The sequence below is a fragment of the Oncorhynchus tshawytscha genome, linkage group LG02, assembly GCF_018296145.1.
Source record: "Oncorhynchus tshawytscha isolate Ot180627B linkage group LG02, Otsh_v2.0, whole genome shotgun sequence".
In the NCBI taxonomy this organism is placed as follows: domain Eukaryota; kingdom Metazoa; phylum Chordata; class Actinopteri; order Salmoniformes; family Salmonidae; genus Oncorhynchus; species Oncorhynchus tshawytscha.
In genome coordinates this window covers 30519321-30542126 of record NC_056430.1, presented here as the reverse complement: position 1 = coordinate 30542126, position 22806 = coordinate 30519321, and the positions used below count along the sequence as shown (strand labels likewise).

The 22806-nt window shown below is 54.3% G+C and overlaps 1 protein-coding gene across 3 annotated transcripts in view; it reads left to right on the top strand.

Annotated features, from left to right (window-relative positions):
- The window catches only part of LOC112218284 (cell division control protein 42 homolog), a 29727-nt gene extending 7645 nt beyond the window's left edge, over nucleotides 1–22082 (top strand). For 2 of the 3 annotated variants that reach the window (XM_042296344.1, XM_042296333.1), the window contains exons 2-6: nucleotides 1935–2075; nucleotides 8126–8198; nucleotides 8440–8549; nucleotides 8642–8839; nucleotides 20026–22082. In XM_042296344.1, the coding sequence (XP_042152278.1) occupies nucleotides 1971–2075; nucleotides 8126–8198; nucleotides 8440–8549; nucleotides 8642–8839; nucleotides 20026–20115 (576 nt within the window). In that variant the 5' untranslated portion in view covers nucleotides 1935–1970 and the 3' untranslated portion in view covers nucleotides 20116–22082. Of the gene's footprint in view, nucleotides 1–1934; nucleotides 2076–8125; nucleotides 8199–8439; nucleotides 8550–8641; nucleotides 8840–11114; nucleotides 12107–20025 lie in introns of those variants that run through there. The other variant, XM_042296339.1, reaches the window with a different exon arrangement.
- The last annotated feature ends 724 nt before the right edge of the window (nucleotides 22083–22806 follow it).

Genomic DNA, 22806 nt, shown 5'->3' with positions numbered 1-22806 from the left:
TTGCATTCAGTGCAAGCAGTGTCTGTATATGCAGCAGTTTGGGCCGCCTGGCTCGTTGTGAACTCTGTGATGAACTTTTCTTGAAACATGATCAATTATTAACTTGGGTCTGGCCTGAAGCTTGTGCTAGCAAACTTGCAACATTGTATAAAATATTCTGGGTGCTCAGTTTCCAGCGCCAGTGAGCTTCGTACAGAAGCAGCAGTAGGCTATTTGCGTAAGGGCTTAAGAAGCAGTGTTTGACTTGGGCCTGAGCTCACCAGAGCTGAGTACTGGCACCTCAAACGTTCTACTGCTTGAGCTCCTGTTCCTCTTCTAGAATATTAGCTCAAAAATATTGTGGAGCTCCTGCACCTAAATATAAACGGTACCAGCACAGTTCTAATCAATTTATTTGGCTATTTTGGTTAATGGCCTTGGTGCCCTGGCAGATTGGGAATCTCTTGAAGACCAAATTTCCTCGCCCCTGAGATCACAAAATTCCAGGCCTGGTTGTCTGTGTGAGTGGCCTGCAGTGGCTGGGGACTGACGTCACTATATTATCATGAAATAATATGGTAAATGATGTATGTATACAGACAATGTTTTATTTTATTTAGGCTGATTTCAAATGTGTTGTGCCAATAACATCTGCCATTGTCTAGTATTGTGCGTGGATATGGGTTATTGATTTGCTACTAGATGTTGCTTTGCCAATGATAAAGCATTTAGGCCTCGCTGTCAAATCAGTGTCTTAGGTCAGTTTGATCCGTTTATATTTATCTATCCCAAAACATGTATAGCTGCAATTGAAAGTATGCCACCCTCTTCTTCCAGGTCAGCCAATCAGATCTTTGTCTGCCTGTTTGCTTGCTGGTTTCTTCCCACTTCCTCTCTGTGGTTACTGATTTTCCCCCCAGTAAAACGGACCATTTCTGCATTATTGCGACCTTGGTCTTGCTTGTTCTACGGGTAGTAGATGGGTAAAGTGAAGATCAGTGTGAGGTGTGTGTTCCGTAGCATCACAAAACCCAGTGTTCTCCTCTCACTGATGGAGCCCATTTCTCCATGCCAGCAGCCCAGCTCTGCTGTATGTGTGACCCAGCACAGCCATGCCTTGTTTGTGTGAATGACACTACTATTTAAATGACCCAAATGTCCTTCCCTCTGTCTATAGTTTTCTCCATTAGGGTCGTTTCTGGAGGTGTAGTTACAGAACAGGCCCCTGTCTCCTCCTATCACCTCAGATCTAAAAGAATGGGATGAGTGGATTAGAAATATTCCTGAATCTCTATTCAACCCATCTGTCGTCTATTGAAGAAATCCCTGTAATGCGGAAGGGTTTGGGCCAGGCAAGAGGTTGTTTTACAGACCGGGCCTGCGTCATTCAGCTATGGAACAGGAGGTGTGTCTGGGTGTTGACTGTAGTCACTGTTGCACCTCTTAACCAACACTTCTCTTTCACTGAACTGTGATGTGGTCTCTCTGGCTGGATGGTGTGTGTAATGAAAGCATGGTTTATGTAATGAGCAAGTGTGTAATGACAGGGAGAGAAGAGGGTAGTGTGTGTACATGACACACCTGCATGTGTATTGAGAGCGGTTGTGTGTGGGTAGAGAAATGGAGGGAGATGGTGTGTGTAAGAAGAGATGGTCAGAAGACCCCATGGAAGAGATGTGTAATAGTGACTGTCAGAGCTCGGTCTGTCTCACTGGGTGAACTTCAGCTCATGATTATTCCAACCGGTCTTCTTCCTCATCCCTGATTCTCAAGTTCACTCAGGGGCAGTATGCTGTCACTACCTCAGTCTGCAGCCCAACAATGCTGCTCATTTTATTTTAGAAACAAAAAAGCGTAGGCCTTGAACAGGGTGCTCATTAGCCTGTAGCTGTCTCCGAGGCTGTCGTTCTGCCGTTGTACCCACTAATCTCTCTTCTGGTTCTTTTACACTCTAGATCTTGAATGAGTAGAGAGGTTTCTAAAGCACAGCTATGCAAACGATCAAGTGTGTTGTGGTGGGTGACGGAGCTGTGGGTAAAACCTGTCTGCTCATCTCCTACACCACAAACAAGTTCCCCTCTGAATATGTACCCACGGTAAGTACCTTAAACACACACCTCTAACCCCTCTCTCTCTCTCGTGTGGCTCCCGCTCTCTCTCTCGTGTGGCTCCCGCTCTCTCTCTCTCTCTCGTGTGGCTCCCGCTCTCTCTCTCTCTCTCGTGTGGCTCCCGCTCTCTCTCTCTCTCTCGTGTGGCTCCCGCTCTCTCTCTCTCTCGTGTGGCTCCCGCTCTCTCTCTCTCTCTCTCGTGTGGCTCTCTCTCTCTCTCGTGTGGCTCCCGCTCTCTCTCTCTCTCTCGTGTGGCTCCCGCTCTCTCTCTCTCTCTCTCGTGTGGCTCCCGCTCTCTCTCTCTCTCTCTCTCGTGTGGCTCTCTCTCTCTCGTGTGGCTCCCGCTCTCTCTCTCTCTCTCGTGTGGCTCCCGCTCTCTCTCTCTCTCGTGTGGCTCCCGCTCTCTCTCTCTCTCTCTCTCGTGTGGCTCCCGCTCTCTCTCTCTCTCGTGTGGCTCCCTCTCTCTCTCTCTCTCGTGTGGCTCCCGCTCTCTCTCTCTCTCGTGTGGCTCCCGCTCTCTCTCTCTCTCGTGTGGCTCCCGCTCTCTCTCTCTCTCGTGTGGCTCCCGCTCTCTCTCTCTCTCTCTCTCGTGTGGCTCCCGTTCTCTCTCTCTCTCTCGTGTGGCTCCCGCTCTCTCTCTCTCTCGTGTGGCTCCCGCTCTCTCTCTCTCGTGTGGCTCCCGCTCTCTCTCTCTCGTGTGGCTCCGCTCTCTCTCTCTCGTGTGGCTCCCGCTCTCTCTCTCTCTCGTGTGGCTCCCGCTCTCTCTCTCTCGTGTGGCTCCCGCTCTCTCTCTCTCTCTCGTGTGGCTCCCGCTCTCTCTCTCTCTCGTGTGGCTCCCGCTCTCTCTCTCTCTCGTGTGGCTCCCGCTCTCTCTCTCTCGTGTGGCTCCCGCTCTCTCTCTCTCTCGTGTGGCTCCCGCTCTCTCTCTCTCGTGTGGCTCCCGCTCTCTCTCTCTCGTGTGGCTCCCGCTCTCTCTCTCTCGTGTGGCTCCCGCGCTCTCTCTCTCGCGCGCGCGGCTCCGCTCCCGCTCTCTCTCTCTCGTGTGGCTCCCGCGCTCTCTCTCTCGCGTGTGGCTCCCGCGCTCTCTATATCTCTCGCGCGGCTCCCGCGCTCTCTCTCTCGTGTGGCTCCCGGCTCTCTCGCTCTCGTGTGGCTCCGCTCTCCTCTCGCTCTCCGCGCTCTCTCTCTCGCGCGTGGCTCCCGCGCTCTCTCTCTCTCTCTCGCGCGGCTCCGCTCTCTCTCTCTCGTGTGGCTCCGCTCTCTCTCTCTCTCTCGCGTGGCTCCCGCTCTCTCTCTCTCTCTCGCGCGGCTCCCGCTCTCTCTCTCTCGCGCGGCTCCCGCTCTCTCTCTCTCTCGCGCGGCTCCGCTCTCTCTCTCTCGCGGCTCCCGCTCTCTCTCTCTCGTGGCTCCGCTCTCTCTCTCTCTCTCGCGCGGCTCCCTCTCTCTCTCTCTCGCGCGGCTCCGCTCTCTCTCTCTCGCGTGTGGCTCCCTCTCTCTCTCTCGCGCGGCTCCGCTCTCTCTCTCTCGCGCGCGTGGCTCCGCTCTCTCTCTCTCTCGTGCGGCTCCGCTCTCTCTCTCTCGCGTGCGGCTCCCGCTCTCTCTCTCTCTCGTGTGGCTCCCGCTCTCTCTCTCTCTCGTGTGGCTCCCTCTCTCTCTCTCTCTCTCGTGTGGCTCCCGCTCTCTCTCTCTCGTGTGGCTCCCTCGTGTGGCTCTCTCTCTCTCTCGTGTGGCTCCCGCTCTCTCTCTCTCTCGTGTGGCTCCCGCTCTCTCTCTCTCTCGTGTGGCTCCCGCTCTCTCTCTCTCTCGTGTGGCTCCCGCTCTCTCTCTCTCTCGTGTGGCTCCCGTCTCTCTCTCTCTCGTGTGGCTCCCGCTCTCTCTCTCTCTCGTGTGGCTCCCGCTCTCTCTCTCTCGTGTGGCTCCCGCTCTCTCTCTCTCGTGTGGCTCCCGCTCTCTCTCTCTCTCGTGTGGCTCCCGCTCTCTCTCTCTCTCGTGTGGCTCCCGCTCTCTCTCTCTCTCGTGTGGCTCCCGCTCTCTCTCTCTCGTGTGGCTCCCGCTCTCTCTCTCTCGTGTGGCTCCCGCTCTCTCTCTCTCGTGTGGCTCCCGCTCTCTCTCTCTCTCGTGTGGCTCCCGCTCTCTCTCTCTCTCTCGTGTGGCTCCCGCTCTCTCTCTCTCTCTCTCTCTCGTGTGGCTCCCGCTCTCTCTCTCTCTCTCGTGTGGCTCCCGCTCTCTCTCTCTCTCTCTCGTGTGGCTCCCGCTCTCTCTCTCTCGCGCTCTCTCTCGTGTGGCTCCCGCTCTCTCTCTCTCTCTCTCTCTCTCGTGTGGCTCCCTCTCTCTCTCTCTCTCTCTCTCGTGTGGCTCCCGCTCTCTCTCTCTCTCTCTCTCGCGCTCTCTCGCTCTCTCTCTCTCTCTCTCGTGGCTCCGCGCTCTCTCTCTCTCGTGTGCGCGGCTCCGCGCTCTCTCTCTCTCGCGCGCGGCTCCCGCTCTCTCTCTCTATCTCGCGCGCGGCTCCCGCGCTCTCTCTCGTGCGCGGCTCCCGCGCTCTCTCTCTCGTGCGGGCTCTCTCTCTCTCTCTCTCTCTCGTGTGGCTCCGCTCTCTCTCTCGTGTGGCTCTCTCTCTCTCTCTCGTGTGGCTCCGGCTCCTCTCTCTCTCTCTCGTGTGGCTCCCGCTCTCTCTCTCGTGTGGCTCCCGCTCTCTCTCTCTCTCTCGTGTGGCTCCCGCTCTCTCTCTCTCGCGCGGCGCTCCGCGCTCTCTCTCTCTCTCTCGCGCGGCTCCTCTCTCTCTCTCTCTCTCTCGTGTGGCTCCCGCTCTCTCTCTCTCTCTCGCGCGGCTCCGCTCTCTCTCTCTCTCGCGCGCGGCTCCGCTCTCTCTCTCTCGCGTGGCTCCGCTCTCTCTCTCTCTGGCGCGCGGCTCCTCCGCTCTCTCTCGCGCGCGGCTCCGCGCTCTCTCTCTCGTGTGGCTCCCGCTCTCTCTCTCTCTCTCTCTCTCTCTCTCTCTCTCTCTCGTGTGGCTCCGCTCTCTCTCTCTCTCTCTCGTGTGGCTCCGCTCTCTCTCTCTCTCTGTGTGGCTCTCTCTCTCTCGTGTGGCTCTCTCTCGCGCGCGGCTCCGCTCTCTCTCTCGCGTGCGGCTCCGCTCTCTCTCTCTCTCTCTCTCGCGCGGCTCCGCTCTCTCTCTCTCTCTCGCGGCTCCCGCTCTCTCTCTCGTGTGGCTCCGCTCTCTCTCTCTCTCTCTCTCGCGCCGCTCCCTCTCTCTCTCTCGCGCGCGGCTCCGCTCTCTCTCGCGCGCGGCTCCCGCTCTCTCTCTCGCGCACGCGGCTCCCGCTGCTCTCTCTCTCTCTCGCGGCTCCCTCTCTCTCTCGCGCGTGGCTCCCGCGCTCTCTCTCTCGCGCGCGGCTCCCGCTCTCTCTCGCGCGGCTCCCTCTCTCTCGAGCGGCTCCCTCTCTCGCGCGCGGCTCCCGCTCGCTCGCGCGCGCGCGTTGCTCCCCGTTGCTCTCGCGCTCTCTCTCTCGCGCTCGCGGCTCCTGCGCTCTCTCTCGCGTGCGCGGCTCCCTCTCTCTCGCGCGCGCGGCTCCCTCTCTCTCTCGCGTGGCTCCCGCTCTCTCTCGCGCGCGCGGCTCCCGCGCTCTCTCTCGCGCGCGGCTCCCGCGCTCGCTCTCTCTCTCTCCGCGCGCGGCTCCGCGCTCTCTCTCTCGCGCGCGCGGCTCCCGCGCTCTCTCTCTCGTGTGGCTCCCGCTCTCTCTCTCTCTCGTGTGGCTCCCGCTCTCTCTCTCTCGTGTGGCTCCCGCTCTCTCTCTCTCTCTCTCGCGGCTCCCGCTCTCTCTCTCTCGCGCGCGCTCCGGCTCCGCGCTCTCCGCTCTCTCTCTCTCGGCTCCCGCTCTCTCTCTCTCTCTCGCGCGCGGCTCCGCTGGCTCCCGCTCTCTCTCTCTCGCGCGCTCCGCTCTCTCTCTCTCTCTCTCTCTCTCTCTCTCTCTCTCTCGCTCGCGGCTCCGCTCTCTCTCTCTCGCGCGGCTCCCGCTCTCTCTCGCGCGCGGCTCCTCTCTCTCTCTCTCTCGCGCGCGGCTCCTCTCTCTCTCTCTCTCGTGTGGCTCCCGCGCTCTCTCTCGTGTGGCTCCCGCTCTCTCTCGCGCGCGGCTCCGCGCTCTCTCGCGCGGCTCCGCGCTCCTCGCTCGCGCTCTCTCTCTCGCGGCTCCCGCTCTCGGCTCCGCGGCTCTCTCTCGCGCTCGCGCTCTCTCTCTCGCGCGCTCCGCTCTCTCGCGCGCGCGGCTCCCGCTCTCTCTCTCGCGCTCTCTCGCGCGCTCCGCGCTCTCTCTCTCGCGCGGCTCCGCTCTCCGCGCGCGCGGCTCCCGCTCTCTCTCGCTCGCGCGGCTCCCGCGCTCTCTCTCTCTCTCGCGCGCGGCTCCCGCTCTCTCTCTCTCTCTCTCTCTCTCGCGCGCGGCTCCGCGCTCTCTCTCGCGCGGCTCCCTCTCTCTCTCTCGCGCGCGGCTCCGCTCTCTCTCTCTCTCTCTCTCTCGCGCGCGGCTCCTCCCTCTCTCTCTCGCGCGGCTCCTCCCTCTCTCTCGCGCGCGGCTCCGCTCTCTCTCTCTCTCTCGCGCGGCTCCCGCTCTCTCGCGCGCGCGGGCTCCCGCTCTCTCGCGCGCGCGGCTCCGCTCTCTCTCTCGCGCGCGCGGCTCCCGCTCTCTCTCGCGCGCGGCTCCCGCTCTCTCTCGCGCGCGGCTCCCTCTCTCTCGCGCGCGGCTCCCGCTCTCTCTCGCGCGCGCGGCTCCCGCTCTCTCTCTCGCGCGCGCGGCTCCCGCGCTCTCGCGCTCTCTCGCGGCTCCCGCTCTCTCTCGCGCGCGGCTCCCGCTCTCTCTCTCGCGCGCGCGGCTCCCGCTCTCTCTCTCTCGCGCGCGCGGCTCCCGCTCTCTCTCTCGCGCGCGGCTCCCTCTCTCGCGCGCGGCTCCCGCTCCGCGCTCTCTCTCGCGGCTCCCGCGCTCCGCGCTCTCTCGCGCGCGCTCTCCGCGCTCTCTCTCTCTCCTCTCTCTCTCGCGCGCGCGGCTCCCGCTCTCTCTCTCGCGCGGCTCCCGCTCTCTCTCTCGCGCGGCTCTCCGCTCTCTCTCTCTCTCTCTCTCTCGCGCGCGCTCCCTCCCTCTCTCTCTCGCGCGCGGCTCCTCGCCCGCTCTCTCGCGCGCGGCTCCGCTCTCTCTCTCTCTCTCTCTCTCTCTCGCGCGCGGCTCCGCTCTCTCTCTCGCGCGCGGCTCCCGCTCTCTCTCTCGCGCGCGCGGCTCCGCTCTCTCTCTCGCGCTCGCGGCTCCCGCTCTCTCTCTCTCTCTCTCTCGCGCTCCGCGGCTCCCTCTCTCTCTCTCTCTCTCTCTCGCGCGCGCGGCTCCGCTCTCTCTCGCGCGCGCGGCTCCGCTCTCTCTCTCGCGGCTCCCGCTCTCTCTCTCGCGGCTCCCGCTCTCTCGCGCGCGCGGCTCCCGCTCTCTCGCGCGCGCGGCTCCCTCTCTCTCTCTCTCGCGGCTCTCTCTCTCTCTCTCTCTCTCTCTCGCGCGCGCGCGGCTCCCGCTCTCTCGCGCGCGCGGCTCCCGCTCTCTCGCGCGCGCGGCTCCCGCTCTCTCGCGCGCGCGGCTCCCGCTCTCTCTCGCGCGCGGCTCCCGCTCTCTCGCGCGCGCGGCTCCCGCTCTCGCGCGCGGCTCCCGCTCTCTCTCTCGCGCGCGGCTCCCTCTCTCTCTCTCGCGGCTCCCGCTCTCTCTCTCTCGCGCGGCTCCCGCTCTCTCTCGCGCGGCTCCGCGCTCTCTGCGCGGCTCCGCGGGAGGGCGAGAGAGCGAGCGCGCGGCGAGAGAGAGAGAGCGAGAGAGCTCTCGCGCGAGAGAGAGAGAGAGAGAGAGAGAGCGAGAGAGCGAGCGCGAGCTCCGAGAGAGAGAGAGAGAGAGGGGGAGCGAGCGAGCGAGCGAGAGAGAGAGCGGGAGGGCCGCTCGCGCGCGTGCGCGAGAGAGAGCTGGAGTCTCTCCGCACGCGCGCCCCCCTCTCTCTCTCTAGCTCACATGTGTCTCTTTGTGTTGCAGGTGTTTGACAACTATGCTGTAACTGTAATGATAGGAGGGGAGCCCTACACCCTGGGCTTGTTTGACACTGCAGGTACAGTCTACACTGGATTCAAATCAAATATTTAAAATGTGTGTCATTGCTATTTTAGATTAGGGTGTGTCCTGGTCTCTATATAAAGTGGAGAGTTTTGGCTCTGCCTCAGTCTGATCAAAGACACCCTGCCTTCTCTGGATGGCCTGCCAATGTCCCCTAGTGTGTCGGTGTACACATGGAAGTGCATGTTCCATGTGTGTGTGTAGGCTAACGTTGTGTGTTCTCTCTCTCCCCCCAGGTCAGGAGGACTACGACAGGTTACGACCTCTGAGTTATCCCCAGACAGATGTCTTCCTCGTCTGTTTCTCCGTCGTTTCCCCCTCCTCCTTCGAAAATGTCAAAGAAAAGGTTGTCCTTCTCTTTCTCCCATCTTCTGCTGCTGCCTCTCTTCCAGTCTCCTCCACGTGTCACTCACACACTCTCTAACCCGTGTGTTCCAGTGGGTTCCAGAGATCACCCACCACTGTCCAAAGACCCCGTTCCTGTTGGTGGGGACTCAGATAGATCTGCGAGATGACCCGTCCACCATAGAGAAGCTGGCCAAGAACAAACAGAAGCCCATCGCTCTTGAGACGGCAGAGAAACTGGCCAAAGACCTTAAGGCCGTCAAATATGTGGAGTGCTCAGCCCTCACGCAGGTAAGACCACACACACTGTTGTGCAACCTCACACACACACAGTCCCCACACATGTATGAGCAAAGAGAGACACATGCTACTCGCCCCCAGCCTAGCACATGCAAGTCCCTTCCACAAACACGTCAGAACATCATCAGAGTCACTCCCACACATCTTCACAATCCTGAAATCACACAGGACACTTGCAGCTAAGTTTTCTCTCTCGTCTCTGGTCAGCTGAAGTGAGCGGACATTAAGAAATGCACCATTTTGTTTCAATGCTACATATCATCGGTCACGGCTCAAAGAAACAAGAAAGTGGATGGAGAACGGTACAGAGTGTTGGTCCACGGACTGGCTGCGTGTTCTGATCTGTGTTGTATCCTGACCTTTATGGCAGGAGGTACTAGTGCCCTGAAACCTCAAAGCGTCTGGTTCTAGTCCCACTCTGGCTGTTCCCTGTGAATCAGTAGGGGAACCTACTAAACCCACCTCCATCTGTGGATTGAAATAAAAAGTTGACTGTTTCAACTAATTCATCTGGTTAAATCGATGAGTGTTTTATTCTTAGCCAGTCTTATGTTTTATTATACATTATTGACTGAGTTCCCACTAGTGGCCAGTTTCAAAGCTGCAAAAAGGTATTTTTGAGGCTACTGTCAGATAAGCACATTCTTTTTCAGAAATTATTAATAGCTTCTCCAATAAGTGACCGTACTTCATATATAAAATGAGGAGATGAATGTGCTTATGTATTGATATGATAGTATATTTCGTTACTATTTCTTAAAATGTGAAAATATGGGTTTTAATTGCTAGCAGTCGTGCCTGTATGTCAGTTACACAGTAGCAACTTGAACTACATCAAGGTAATAGATTTCAGGCATTCACAGCTTACATTTTTAAATGCATTTTGTCTTATTTTACAGTTAAATTAACCCTGCATTGTTATACAGTCTCAGGTGTGCTTACAGGGTACAGGAGCTCAAAAAGCACCCCTTCTATACAGAATGTAAATGACAAAGCAATATTGTTTAATACTAACTTAGTATTAAACAATATAACTTTGCATAATATTTACAATATTATGCAAATATTTTATGAGTAGACTTTGCTATTGTCTTTCTCACCATAAATCACTGCGCCAATTAAGCCCAGTGTGTGCCAATTAAGCCCAGTGTGTGCCAATTAAGCCCAGTGTGTGCCAATTAAGCCCAGTGTGTGCCAATTAAGCCCAGTGTGTGCCAATTAAGCCCAGTTTGGGCCAATTAAGCCCAGTTTGCATTGAAACATGGGGTAGTGTGCTTCTCTAATATTCAATGAGCGTAAATATTATTTTTGTTCAGACTTAGAAACCTCTGTAGTCCAAGACTTTTGTGTGATATCAGGGCTAGAATACCTCCAAGTGGTGGACAAATGGGAGCAGAATTATTTAAACACATTTTTAGCTGAATTCCTGGTGATTTTACGGTCTATTTTGACCAAAAACAAAAATCTGGCCTGTTGCCGACCACAGTCATAAGAAATAGGAAAACTGAAGGAGTACAGCGATCACCTCCCTCTCATACGGCCATCTTGTGCCCTATGGTGTTACTCGGTGGGAGTCGAGGGCTTTACTCTAACGGAAACCATGGGCCATAGTGGATCATAACTGTGGCCAAGTTTAGGTCTCCCTCCCCAACCCCATCTTGTGTCTCTTCCTCTCCTGCGCTGCCCTGGCATCCTGCCCCCGTCCTTCCTCTCTCTAGACCAGCTTCCTCTGCTGTAAGAGCTGCTGATGCAATATCCTGTTTCCTGTGTGACTGTTCTGCCTGCCAGTCAGATGTTGCCCTAACCACCCGTCCTGGGTCAGATGTTATTTGCACCTGATAGTGAAGGTTGGGACAGGGGGGTAGGGTCATTTGATCCTAGATCTGTGGGTCAGGGAAACTTCTATCTCAAACGCTTCAGCTCCGATCTCTTAGGGCAGTATCTTCATAGTCTAGAGGGTTCCTCATCTCCTCTACCAACTTTAGCTATCTTCCAGTCCTCTTTAGTCTCCTTGTGCTCTGTTAGATTTTCTACACAATGTTGCACTTACTCTTTCTCTCTACCCTCTCCCTCTCTACCCTCTCCCTCTCTACCCTCTCTACCCTCTCCCTCTCTACCCTCTCCCTCTCTACCCTCTCCACCCTCACCCTCTCTACTTCCACTCTGTTTCCCTATCCTATTTTCTTCTCTGCTCATCTCAACCCTTTTTTTCTATGTTTGCTGTGCTAACTGTTGTCGTTTTCTCCCCTCCCCTTTGTCGTTATAGCGAGGGCTGAAGAATGTATTTGATGAAGCTATCCTAGCTGCCCTAGAGCCACCAGAGACGCAAAGAAAGAGGAAGTGCTGTATATTCTAATGTCTTTCTCTCCTTGTCTGCTGCTTACTTTTAGTTTAAACCCAACCAACCACCTCTTCAAGCTATCCCCTGTATCCACTTCCCCTTTATGACAGTGTTACTTAATATTGAGTGTTACTGACTCTTCCTTCCCTCCCCTTTTTGTTTACTTGTCCTCATGGCCTTACTGTGCCTGAAGGACTGTGTCCGTTGCTCTTGGGTTTTCTCAGATCTATCAGTGCTGACTTTGGGTTTGGTTAATCACATCACTTATCCTCTCAGGGCAAATCTCAAATGACACCCTATTACCCATACTGGACCAAGTAGTGTACTTTGGGAATTAGGATGTGATTTGAGACACGGCCTATGTGTCTTCTTCTTTGGTTAGTGTTTCTCCTTCTGTTATGGTCTTTGGAGAGTCCAGAGTTAAGGGAGTGTCTGATTTACTTGACTCCACAGCATTGTGATTTAAGCACCAATTCTAGGAGCCTCCATGATTCCTAATGTTGTGTTTTTTGTACTACTGCTGGTGTATGACGAGACTGAGGTGTGACCGTGGTGACATTTAGGGCTGTCAAGTGCCAGAGCCACAGATAGAGAGTTTGGCCATCCTGGTTTCAACTGAAAAGCACACCAGTGCTATTAGATAATGTCGCGGAAGCCATGTTGGCACCTTTTGGGCAGTGTGGACTGATGACCGACCGTTGAACTTTAAAGCCAAACTTGCAAAGGGAAGCAATGGAATTAGAGCCAGAACCCAGTAGCAGCATCACGGGGCCAAAACTCTCTCTCTGTTCCACTCTGTTATGTTCCATTGCTGCAGTTCATATCTAGCCATCTTGGGAGTTTAAAAAGATTAAAAAGCTAATATAATTGTGTGGAATTATTTGTGAAATGAATGAATAAAGGACTACTAAAATTGCTATCCTTTTCCTCTGCCTCTCCTTTCCTTCCTCTATCTATGGGGACAGCTGGATAGCAGCTCAGTAGTGCTCGGTCCTCTGGCCGCACAGCCTCCAAGACCAGTATGATATAGAGCCTAAACTCTGGTTTTCAAATATAAGTCTTGGCAAAGGTTTTCTGTGGGGTTTCTAGAGATTCCCCGAACAGAGGGATACATGGGTTTCCTGCTCTGCTCATCTGTATTGTACGACTCTCACATGACATGGCCCAAGGCATTCCTTCCAATCCTAAGCTGCTCTAACTGTGTGTGTGCTGCTCTGACTAATTACATGTTGATCTGCAGACGCCATGGGAGGTTCTGGCTAACAGTAGGGTCTTTAGTGATCAGGGTAAACCTGTGTGTCTTTCTCAACACCTTTTTGACTTTAGTGGTCTGACTTTGGTTGTTTATACTTGAATCCCCTTGGGCCCTGTGTGTGTGTCTCTGAGCCCATGTCCTCTCGTACCTCCACTTTCTTGTTTGCCCGGCCTTTGTTTTGAGCGCTCACTGCCCGATCCAACTTCACTTTGACATGAATCAGTGCAGGTAGTATTACTATTTTCCTTTGTTGATAATATCCCCAGTTGTCTTTGTTCATTTCCAGCCCTCTATGAGAATGAAGTATCCTGAGTTTTTATTTCCTTTTATGTCTAATGCTATGGTTTAGTTTGCACTTGATCTTTTAACCCCTTTGTGTTCTATTAAGTTGAATGCCCTTTTATTGAGCCTGTGTGTGTGTTGCCCTTTCAGTGAGCCTGTGTGTGTGTGTTGCGCCTTCATTGAGCCTGTGTGTGTGTGTGTGTGTGTGTGTGTGTGTGTGTGTGTGTGTGTGTGTGTGTTGCGCCTTCATTGAGCCTGTGTGTGTGTGTTGCCCCTTCATTGAGCCTGTGTGTGTGTGTTGCCCCTTCATTGAGCCTGTGTGTGTGTGTTGCCCCTTCATTGAGCCTGTGTGTTGCCCCTTCATTGAGCCTGTGTGTGTGTGTTGCCCCTTCATTGAGCCTGTGTGTGTGTGGCCCCTTCATTGAGCCTGTGTGTGTGGTCCCTTCATTGAGCCTGTGTGTGTGGCCCCTTCATTGAGCCTGTGTGTGTGTGGCCCCTTCATTGAGCCTGTGTGTGTGTGGCCCCTTCATTGAGCCTGTGTGTGTGTGGCCCCTTCATTGAGCCTGTGTGTGTGTGTGTGTGTGGCCCCTTCATTGAGCCTGTGTGTTGCCCCTTCATTGAGCCTGTGTGTGTGTTGCCCCTTCATTGAGCCTGTGTGTGTGGCCCCTTCATTGAGCCTGTGTGTGTGGCCCCTTCATTGAGCCTGTGTGTGTGTGTGGCCCCTTCATTGAGCCTGTGTGTGTGTATGGCCCCTTCATTGAGCCTGTGTGTGTGGCCCCTTCATTGAGCCTGTGTGTGTGGCCCCTTCATTGAGCCTGTGTGTGTGTGTTGCCCCTTCATTGAGCCTGTGTGTGTGTGTTGCCCCTTCATTGAGCCTGTGTGTGTGTGTTGCCCCTTCATTGAGCCTGTGTGTGTGTGTGTTGCCCCTTCATTGAGCCTGTGTGTGTGTTGCCCCTTCATTGAGCCTGTGTGTGTGTTGCCCCTTCATTGAGCCTGTGTGTGTGTGGCCCCTTCATTGAGCCTGTGTGTGTGTGGCCCCTTCATTGAGCCTGTGTGTGTGGCCCCTTCATTGAGCCTGTGTGTGGCCCCTTCATTGAGCCTGTGTGTGTGTGTGGCCCCTTCATTGAGCCTGTGTGTGTGGCCCCTTCATTGAGCCTGTGTGTGTGTGGCCCCTTCATTGAGCCTGTGTGTGTGTGTGTGGCCCCTTCATTGAGCCTGTGTGTGTGTGGCCCCTTCATTGAGCCTGTGTGTGTGGCCCTTTCATTGAGCCTGTGTGTGTGTGTGGCCCCTTCATTGAGCCTGTGTGTGTGTGTGGCCCCTTCATTGAGCCTGTGTGTGTGTGGCCCCTTCATTGAGCCTGTGTGTGTGTGGCCCCTTCATTGAGCCTGTGTGTGTGTGTGGCCCCTTCATTGAGCCTGTGTGTGTGTGGCCCCTTCATTGAGCCTGTGTGTGTGGCCCTTTCATTGAGCCTGTGTGTGTGTGTGTGTGGCCCCTTCATTGAGCCTGTGTGTGTGTGTGGCCCCTTCATTGAGCCTGTGTGTGTGTGGCCCCTTCATTGAGCCTGTGTGTGTGTTGCCCCTTCATTGAGCCTGTGTGTATGTTGCCCCTTCATTGAGCCTGTGTGTGTGTGGCCCCTTCATTGAGCCTGTGTGTGTGTGTGTGTTGCCCCTTCATTGAGCCTGTGTGTGTGTTGCCCCTTCATTGAGCCTGTGTGTGTGTGTGTTGCCCCTTCATTGAGCCTGTGTGTGTGTGTGTTGCCCCTTCATTGAGCCTGTGTGTGTGTGTGTGTGGCCCCTTCATTGAGCCTGTGTGTGTGTGTGGCCCCTTCATTGAGCCTGTGTGTGTGTGGCCCCTTCATTGAGCCTGTGTGTGTGTGGCCCCTTCATTGAGCCTGTGTGTGTGTGGCCCCTTCATTGAGCCTGTGTGTGTGGCCCCTTCATTGAGCCTGTGTGTGTGTGGCCCCTTCATTGAGCCTGTGTGTGTGTTGCCCCTTCATTGAGCCTGTGTGTGTGTTGCCCCTTCATTGAGCCTGTGTGTGTGTGTGTGTTGCCCCTTCATTGAGCCTGTGTGTGTGTTGCCCCTTCATTGAGCCTGTGTGTGTGTGTTGCCCCTTCATTGAGCCTGTGTGTGTGGCCCCTTCATTGAGCCTGTGTGTTGCCCCTTCATTGAGCCTGTGTGTGTGTTGCCCCTGCATTGAGCCTGTGTGTGTGTTGCCCCTTCATTGAGCCTGTGTGTGTGTTGCCCCTTCATTGAGCCTGTGTGTGTGTTGCCCCTTCATTGAGCCTGTGTGTGTGGCCCCTTCATTGAGCCTGTGTGTGTGGCCCCTTCATTGAGCCTGTGTGTGTGTGGCCCCTTCATTGAGCCTGTGTGTGTGTGGCCCCTTCATTGAGCCTGTGTGTTGCCCCTTCATTGAGCCTGTGTGTGTGTTGCCCCTTCATTGAGCCTGTGTGTGTGTGGCCCCTTCATTGAGCCTGTGTGTGTGTGTGTTGCCCCTTCATTGAGCCTGTGTGTGTGTTGCCCCTTCATTGAGCCTGTGTGTGTGTGTTGCCCCTTCATTGAGCCTGTGTGTGTGTTGCCCCTTCATTGAGCCTGTGTGTGTGTGTTGCCCCTTCATTGAGCCTGTGTGTGTGGCCCCTTCATTGAGCCTGTGTGTGTGTGTGGCCCCTTCATTGAGCCTGTGTGTGTGTGGCCCCTTCATTGAGCCTGTGTGTGTGTGGCCCCTTCATTGAGCCTGTGTGTGTGTGGCCCCTTCATTGAGCCTGTGTGTGTGTGTGGCCCCTTCATTGAGCCTGTGTGTGTGTGGCCCCTTCATTGAGCCTGTGTGTGTGTGGCCCCTTCATTGAGCCTGTGTGTGTGGCCCCTTCATTGAGCCTGTGTGTGTGTGTGGCCCCTTCATTGAGCCTGTGTGTGTGTGTGGCCCCTTCATTGAGCCTGTGTGTGTGTTGCCCCTTCATTGAGCCTGTGTGTATGTTGCCCCTTCATTGAGCCTGTGTGTGTGTGGCCCCTTCATTGAGCCTGTGTGTGTGTGGCCCCTTCATTGAGCCTGTGTGTGTGTGTGGCCCCTTCATTGAGCCTGTGTGTGTGTGTGGCCCCTTCATTGAGCCTGTGTGTGTGTGGCCCCTTCATTGAGCCTGTGTGTGTGTGTGTGTGTGTGTGTGGCCCCTTCATTGAGCCTGTGTGTGGCCCCTTCATTGAGCCTGTGTGTTGCCCCTTCATTGAGCCTGTGTGTGTGTTGCCCCTTCATTGAGCCTGTGTGTGTGTTGCCCCTTCATTGAGCCTGTGTGTGTGTGGCCCCTTCATTGAGCCTGTGTGTGTGTTGCCCCTTCATTGAGCCTGTGTGTGTGTTGCCCCTTCATTGAGCCTGTGTGTGTGGCCCCTTCATTGAGCCTGTGTGTGTGGCCCCTTCATTGAGCCTGTGTGTGTGGCCCCTTCATTGAGCCTGTGTGTGTGTTGCCCCTTCATTGAGCCTGTGTGTGTGTTGCCCCTTCATTGAGCCTGTGTGTGTGTGGCCCCTTCATTGAGCCTGTGTGTGTGTGGCCCCTTCATTGAGCCTGTGTGTGTGTGTGTGTGTGTGTGTGTGTTGCCCCTTCATTGAGCCTGTGTGTGTGTGGCCCCTTCATTGAGCCTGTGTGTGTGGCCCCTTCATTGAGCCTGTGTGTGTGTGGCCCCTTCATTGAGCCTGTGTGTGTGTGGCCCCTTCATTGAGCCTGTGTGTGTGGCCCCTTCATTGAGCCTGTGTGTGTGGCCCCTTCATTGAGCCTGTGTGTGTGTTGCCCCTTCATTGAGCCTGTGTGTGTGTGTTGCCCCTTCATTGAGCCTGTGTGTGTGTGTTGCCCCTTCATTGAGCCTGTGTGTGTTGCCCCTTCATTGAGCCTGTGTGTGTGTGTGTGTTGCCCCTTCATTGAGCCTGTGTGTGTGTGTGTGGCCCCTTCATTGAGCCTGTGTGTGTGTGGCCCCTTCATTGAGCCTGTGTGTGTGTGTGTGTGTGTGTGTGGCCCCTTCATTGAGCCTGTGTGTGTGTGTGGCCCCTTCATTGAGCCTGTGTGTGTGTGGCCCCTTCATTGAGCCTGTGTGTGTGTGTGTGTGTGTGGCCCCTTCATTGAGCCTGTGTGTGTGTGGCCCCTTCATTGAGCCTGTGTGTGTGGCCCCTTCATTGAGCCTGTGTGTGTGTGGCCCCTTCATTGAGCCTGTGTGTGTGTTGCCCCTTCATTGAGCCTGTGTGTGTGTTGCCCCTTCATTGAGCCTGTGTGTGTGTGTGTGTGTTGCCCCTTCATTGAGCCTGTGTGTGTGTTGCCCCTTCATTGAGCCTGTGTGTGTGTGTGTTGCCCCTTCATTGAGCCTGTGTGTGTGGCCCCTTCATTGAGCCTGTGTGTTGCCCCTTCATTGAGCCTGTGTGTGTGTTGCCCCTGCATTGAGCCTGTGTGTGTGTTGCCCCTTCATTGAGCCTGTGTGTGTGTTGCCCCTTCATTGAGCCTGTGTGTGTGTTGCCCCTTCATTGAGCCTGTGTGTGTGGCCCCTTCATTGAGCCTGTGTGTGTGGCCCCTTCATTGAGCCTGTGTGTGTGTGTGGCCCCTTCATTGAGCCTGTGTGTTGCCCCTTCATTGAGCCTGTGTGTGTGTTGCCCCTTCATTGAGCCTGTGTGTGTGTGGCCCCTTCATTGAGCCTGTGTGTGTGTGTGTGTGTGTGTGTGTTGCCCCTTCATTGAGCCTGTGTGTGTGTTGCCCCTTCATTGAGCCTGTGTGTGTGTGTTGCCCCTTCATTGAGCCTGTGTGTGTGTTGCCCCTTCATTGAGCCTGTGTGTGTGTGTTGCCCCTTCATTGAGCCTGTGTGTGTGCCCCTTCATTGAGCCTGTGTGTGTGTGTGGCCCCTTCATTGAGCCTGTGTGTGTGTGGCCCCTTCATTGAGCCTGTGTGTGTGTGGCCCCTTCATTGAGCCTGTGTGTGTGTGGCCCCTTCATTGAGCCTGTGTGTGTGTGTGGCCCCTTCATTGAGCCTGTGTGTGTGTGGCCCCTTCATTGAGCCTGTGTGTGTGTGGCCCCTTCATTGAGCCTGTGTGTGTGTGGCCCCTTCATTGAGCCTGTGTGTGTGTGTGGCCCCTTCATTGAGCCTGTGTGTGTGTGTGGCCCCTTCATTGAGCCTGTGTGTGTGTTGCCCCTTCATTGAGCCTGTGTGTATGTTGCCCCTTCATTGAGCCTGTGTGTGTGTGGCCCCTTCATTGAGCCTGTGTGTGTGTGGCCCCTTCATTGAGCCTGTGTGTGTGTGTGGCCCCTTCATTGAGCCTGTGTGTGTGTGTGGCCCCTTCATTGAGCCTGTGTGTGTGTGTGTGGCCCCTTCATTGAGCCTGTGTGTGGCCCCTTCATTGAGCCTGTGTGTTGCCCCTTCATTGAGCCTGTGTGTGTGTTGCCCCTTCATTGAGCCTGTGTGTGTGTTGCCCCTTCATTGAGCCTGTGTGTGTGTTGCCCCTTCATTGAGCCTGTGTGTGTGGCCCCTTCATTGAGCCTGTGTGTGTGGCCCCTTCATTGAGCCTGTGTGTGTGGCCCCTTCATTGAGCCTGTGTGTGTGTTGCCCCTTCATTGAGCCTGTGTGTGTGTTGCCCCTTCATTGAGCCTGTGTGTGTGTGGCCCCTTCATTGAGCCTGTGTGTGTGGCCCCTTCATTGAGCCTGTGTGTGTGTGGCCCCTTCATTGAGCCTGTGTGTGTGTGGCCCCTTCATTGAGCCTGTGTGTGTGGCCCCTTCATTGAGCCTGTGTGTGTGGCCCCTTCATTGAGCCTGTGTGTGTGTTGCCCCTTCATTGAGCCTGTGTGTGTGTGTTGCCCCTTCATTGAGCCTGTGTGTGTGTGTTGCCCCTTCATTGAGCCTGTGTGTGTTGCCCCTTCATTGAGCCTGTGTGTGTGTGTTGCCCCTTCATTGAGCCTGTGTGTGTGTGTGGCCCCTTCATTGAGCCTGTGTGTGTGTGGCCCCTTCATTGAGCCTGTGTGTGTGTGGCCCCTTCATTGAGCCTGTGTGTGTGTGTGGCCCCTTCATTGAGCCTGTGTGTGTGTGTGTGTGGCCCCTTCATTGAGCCTGTGTGTGTGTGGCCCCTTCATTGAGCCTGTGTGTGTGTCCCCTTCATTGAGCCTGTGTGTGTGTTGCCCCTTCATTGAGCCTGTGTGTATGTTGCCCCTTCATTGAGCCTGTGTGTGTGTGTGTGTGGCCCCTTCATTGAGCCTGTGTGTGTGTTGCCCCTTCATTGAGCCTGTGTGTGTGTGTGGCCCCTTCATTGAGCCTGTGTGTGTGTTGCCCCTTCATTGAGCCTGTGTGTATGTTGCCCCTTCATTGAGCCTGTGTGTGTGTGGCCCCTTCATTGAGCCTGTGTGTGTGTTGCCCCTTCATTGAGCCTGTGTGTATGTTGCCCCTTCATTGAGCCTGTGTGTGTGTGGCCCCTTCATTGAGCCTGTGTGTGTGTGTGTTGCCCCTTCATTGAGCCTGTGTGTGTGTTGCCCCTTCATTGAGCCTGTGTGTGTGTGTGGCCCCTTCATTGAGCCTGTGTGTGTGTGGCCCCTTCATTGAGCCTGTGTGTGTTGCCCCTTCATTGAGCCTGTGTGTGTGTGTGTGTGTTGCCCCTTCATTGAGCCTGTGTGTATGTTGCCCCTTCATTGAGCCTGTGTGTGTGTGGCCCCTTCATTGAGCCTGTGTGTGTGTTGCCCCTTCATTGAGCCTGTGTGTATGTTGCCCCTTCATTGAGCCTGTGTGTGTGTGGCCCCTTCATTGAGCCTGTGTGTGTGTGTGTGTTGCCCCTTCATTGAGCCTGTGTGTGTGTTGCCCCTTCATTGAGCCTGTGTGTGTGTGTGTGTGTGTGTGTGTGTGTGTGTGTGTGTGTGTGTGTGTGTGTGTGTGTGTGTGTTGCCCCTTCATTGAGCCTGTGTGTGTGTTGCCCTCATTGAGCCTGTGTGTGTTGCACCTTCATTGAGCCTGTGTGTGTGTGTGTGTTGCCCCTTCATTGAGCCTGTGTGTGTGTGTTGCCCCTTCATTGAGCCTGTGTGTGTGTGTTGCCCCTTCATTGAGCCTGTGTGTGTGTGTTGCCCCTTCATTGAGCCTGTGTGTGTGTTGCCCCTCCATTGAGCCTGTGTGTGTTGCCCCTTCATTGAGCCTGTGTGTGTGTTGCCCCTTCATTGAGCCTGTGTGTGTGTTGCCCCTTTGTTGAGCCTGTGTGTGTTTGTGTGTGTTGAGCCTGTGTGTGTTGCCCCTTTGTTGAGCCTGTGTGTGTGTTGAGCCTGTGTTGAGCCTTCATTGAGCCTGTGTGTTTTGTTTTTATCCACAGAAAGGCCTAAAGAATGTGTTTGATGAGGCGATACTGGCTGCGCTGGAGCCTCCCGAGCCCAAGAAGAAGCGCAAATGTGTGCTGCTATGAATGACCCCAACTCTCACACACACATGTACACCCTCCCCTTCACCCCCCCATCCCCTCCTCCCTTGCTCTGCTAAGGCTGATTGACAGCCATGCACTCTGAAGCAAAGTATAGGAACAAACAAACGTTTCAGATTAGACTCTGCAATAAGGAGCGATGAGTTGCTCCATCCCTGTGTTCAACCAGCGGACCAACGGGAAGAGAGGCACAGAAGAGAACATAACCCAGCTTGTAACCGTGACTACCGTGGCCACACTCCCGTTCCAGTTACAACAGTCAGAGCTTTCAGATGGACAGAGCGAGACGGGTGCATCTCACTAGGCTCAAGTTGATTTCTCTCATTTGTTTCCCTTTCTCTACACTGGTCTCCCAAGTAAATTGTTAGCAAAAGGAATATGATGGATGCCTACTGGGCATTGTCTTTAAACATCAGTGAAGATGAAAGGGAAGGAGACAAGGAGGCAGTAACTATAGTCTATTGAGATTCAGCCCTGTACTCAAGGAGAAGGCCAAAACATGCCCCCTTTTACTCTCCAAAGGGTTTGAACCTTCCAGGTGGTTAGATAACACAGGCTGTCATACAGGTGACATAACCTGTTGTAGGGTTGACGTAAGCTGTCAAGGTGTCATAACCGCTCATTGGTGATAGGACAGCAGGCTGATTTAAAGTATGACATTTATACTGTCTTTGACAGCTTTCTCTGTCAGTGGTGTTGATTTGGCTCTGAGCCACCTAGCTCCTGTGCACTTCTGATAGACCTATGCTCCGCCTTCAAATGAAATGGCTCAGAGTGACAGCTTGACACGCTGCTGTATTATTAAGCTCCACCCCTCATGACGAGTACATCAAGCGCCCAATCCCGCTGCTCCATCTCCAACACCACCTGATAAAGCAAAGTAGCCATTTTTTATTTATTTTCTTTGCCAAAGTCTCCCCTCCCTTCCTAGTGACAGAACAGTCTGCCATTTTAATGATCAATCCCAAATTATCCCCCACCACCTGGGCTCTTTAGTAAATCCAAATCAAGTAGATGGGGAAATATTTTATGACCATACTGCTTATACCGATCCAAATCCTTTCAGAACTGTACTGTAGGGGAAGAGGTTAGAGTAGACTAGACTGGCATTACTGAAGAACTAAAGGCATCCTGTCGCGATGGGTCTTGATGCAGGAATTGGCCTTTTGAAGCAGGGAACTTAAACAGTGTTAGCAGAAGAAGTGGTTGCCAGGGACCAAGGGAGAGTTAGCTGAACTTTGTCTCAACGTTATGGTAACCATAGAACTATTAGTGAAGCTGACTTGTTCTAAGCAACGTTCTGTTGTGTGTAGACCGGTGGCCATATTTTGTCCCATTTGGATGAATGAATTGATGCTTATAGCATCAGAATTCTGTGCCTTTCTCAGTGTTCTATATTGTCATGCTGCGACGGCAATGCTATTGTGCCGCCATGCTAGGTGTACCTCCTAATAAATCTGTGGTATGAGGGACTGTGTCGGTTCTATTACTTGTAATTCTGTGGTGGTAACGTTGTGGTAATGCCTGTAGGTGAGCCCCTGGTCTCCTCTGCGGTCAAAGGTAAACAGATTTAATAATAATGTAAGCTGGCACATGCGTCAATGTAGGCTCCAGATGTTTTACCATAATCTGTTTTATTTTTTTATTTTAATTTTAAAAAGGTTACTTCCTGTCCTTTTACACTTAGGGTCCGGAACTCAGCTGAACTCTGACACACCAGCTACAAACACCAATGACCTCCAATGACAGGGAATGTCTGTCAACCCTGGATTGTGATTGGTTGGTAGACACTGGTGGCTCCGAGGTTGGGTTGACGTCCAGACCAAGTTAACATTATTGTTATTATAACTGTTGTTGTTTTGGTGCGAAACCAAATGCTTTGTCTTACGTCTCTGTTCTTTGTATATGCATTCTTTGAAACAAATATTAAACTTATACCTTAATTGCCTTTACTCCTTTTCCTTGGCCATTCTTATTCATCAGGCAGTTTACCGAATTATTGAGGTGGTGCTCAAGGGACAAATGCACTACATGACCAAAAGTCATGTCGGCTCGTCGAACATCTCATTCCAAAATCATGGGCATTAATATGGAGTTGGTCCCCCTTTGCTGATATAACAGCCTCCATTCTTCTGGGAAGGCTTTCCACTAGATGTTGGAACTTTACTGCGGGGACTTGCTTCCATTCAACCATAAGAGAATTAGTGAGGTTGGGCACTGATGTTAGGGGATTAGGCCTGACTCAGTCGGCGTTACAATTCATCCCCAGGGTGTTCGATGGGGTTGAGGTCAGGGCTCTATGCAGGCCAGTCAAATTCTTACACCGATCTCGTCAAATGATTTCTTTATGGACCTCTCTTTGTGCACGGGGGCATTGTCATGCTGAAACAGGAAAGGGCCTCTTCCTCCAAACTTTACAGTTGTCACTATGCATTGGGACAGGTAGTGTGCTCCTGTCATCCCCCAAACCCAGAGTCGTCTGTCAGACTGCCAGATGGTGAAGCGTGATTCATCACTTCAGAGAAGGCGTTTCCACTGCTCCGAAGTCCAATGATGGCCATCTTTACACCACTCCAGCCGATGCTTGGCATTGCGCATGGTGATCTTAGGCTTGTGTGCTGCTGCTCGGCCATGAAACCCATTTCATGAAGCTCCTGATGAACAGTTATTGTGCTG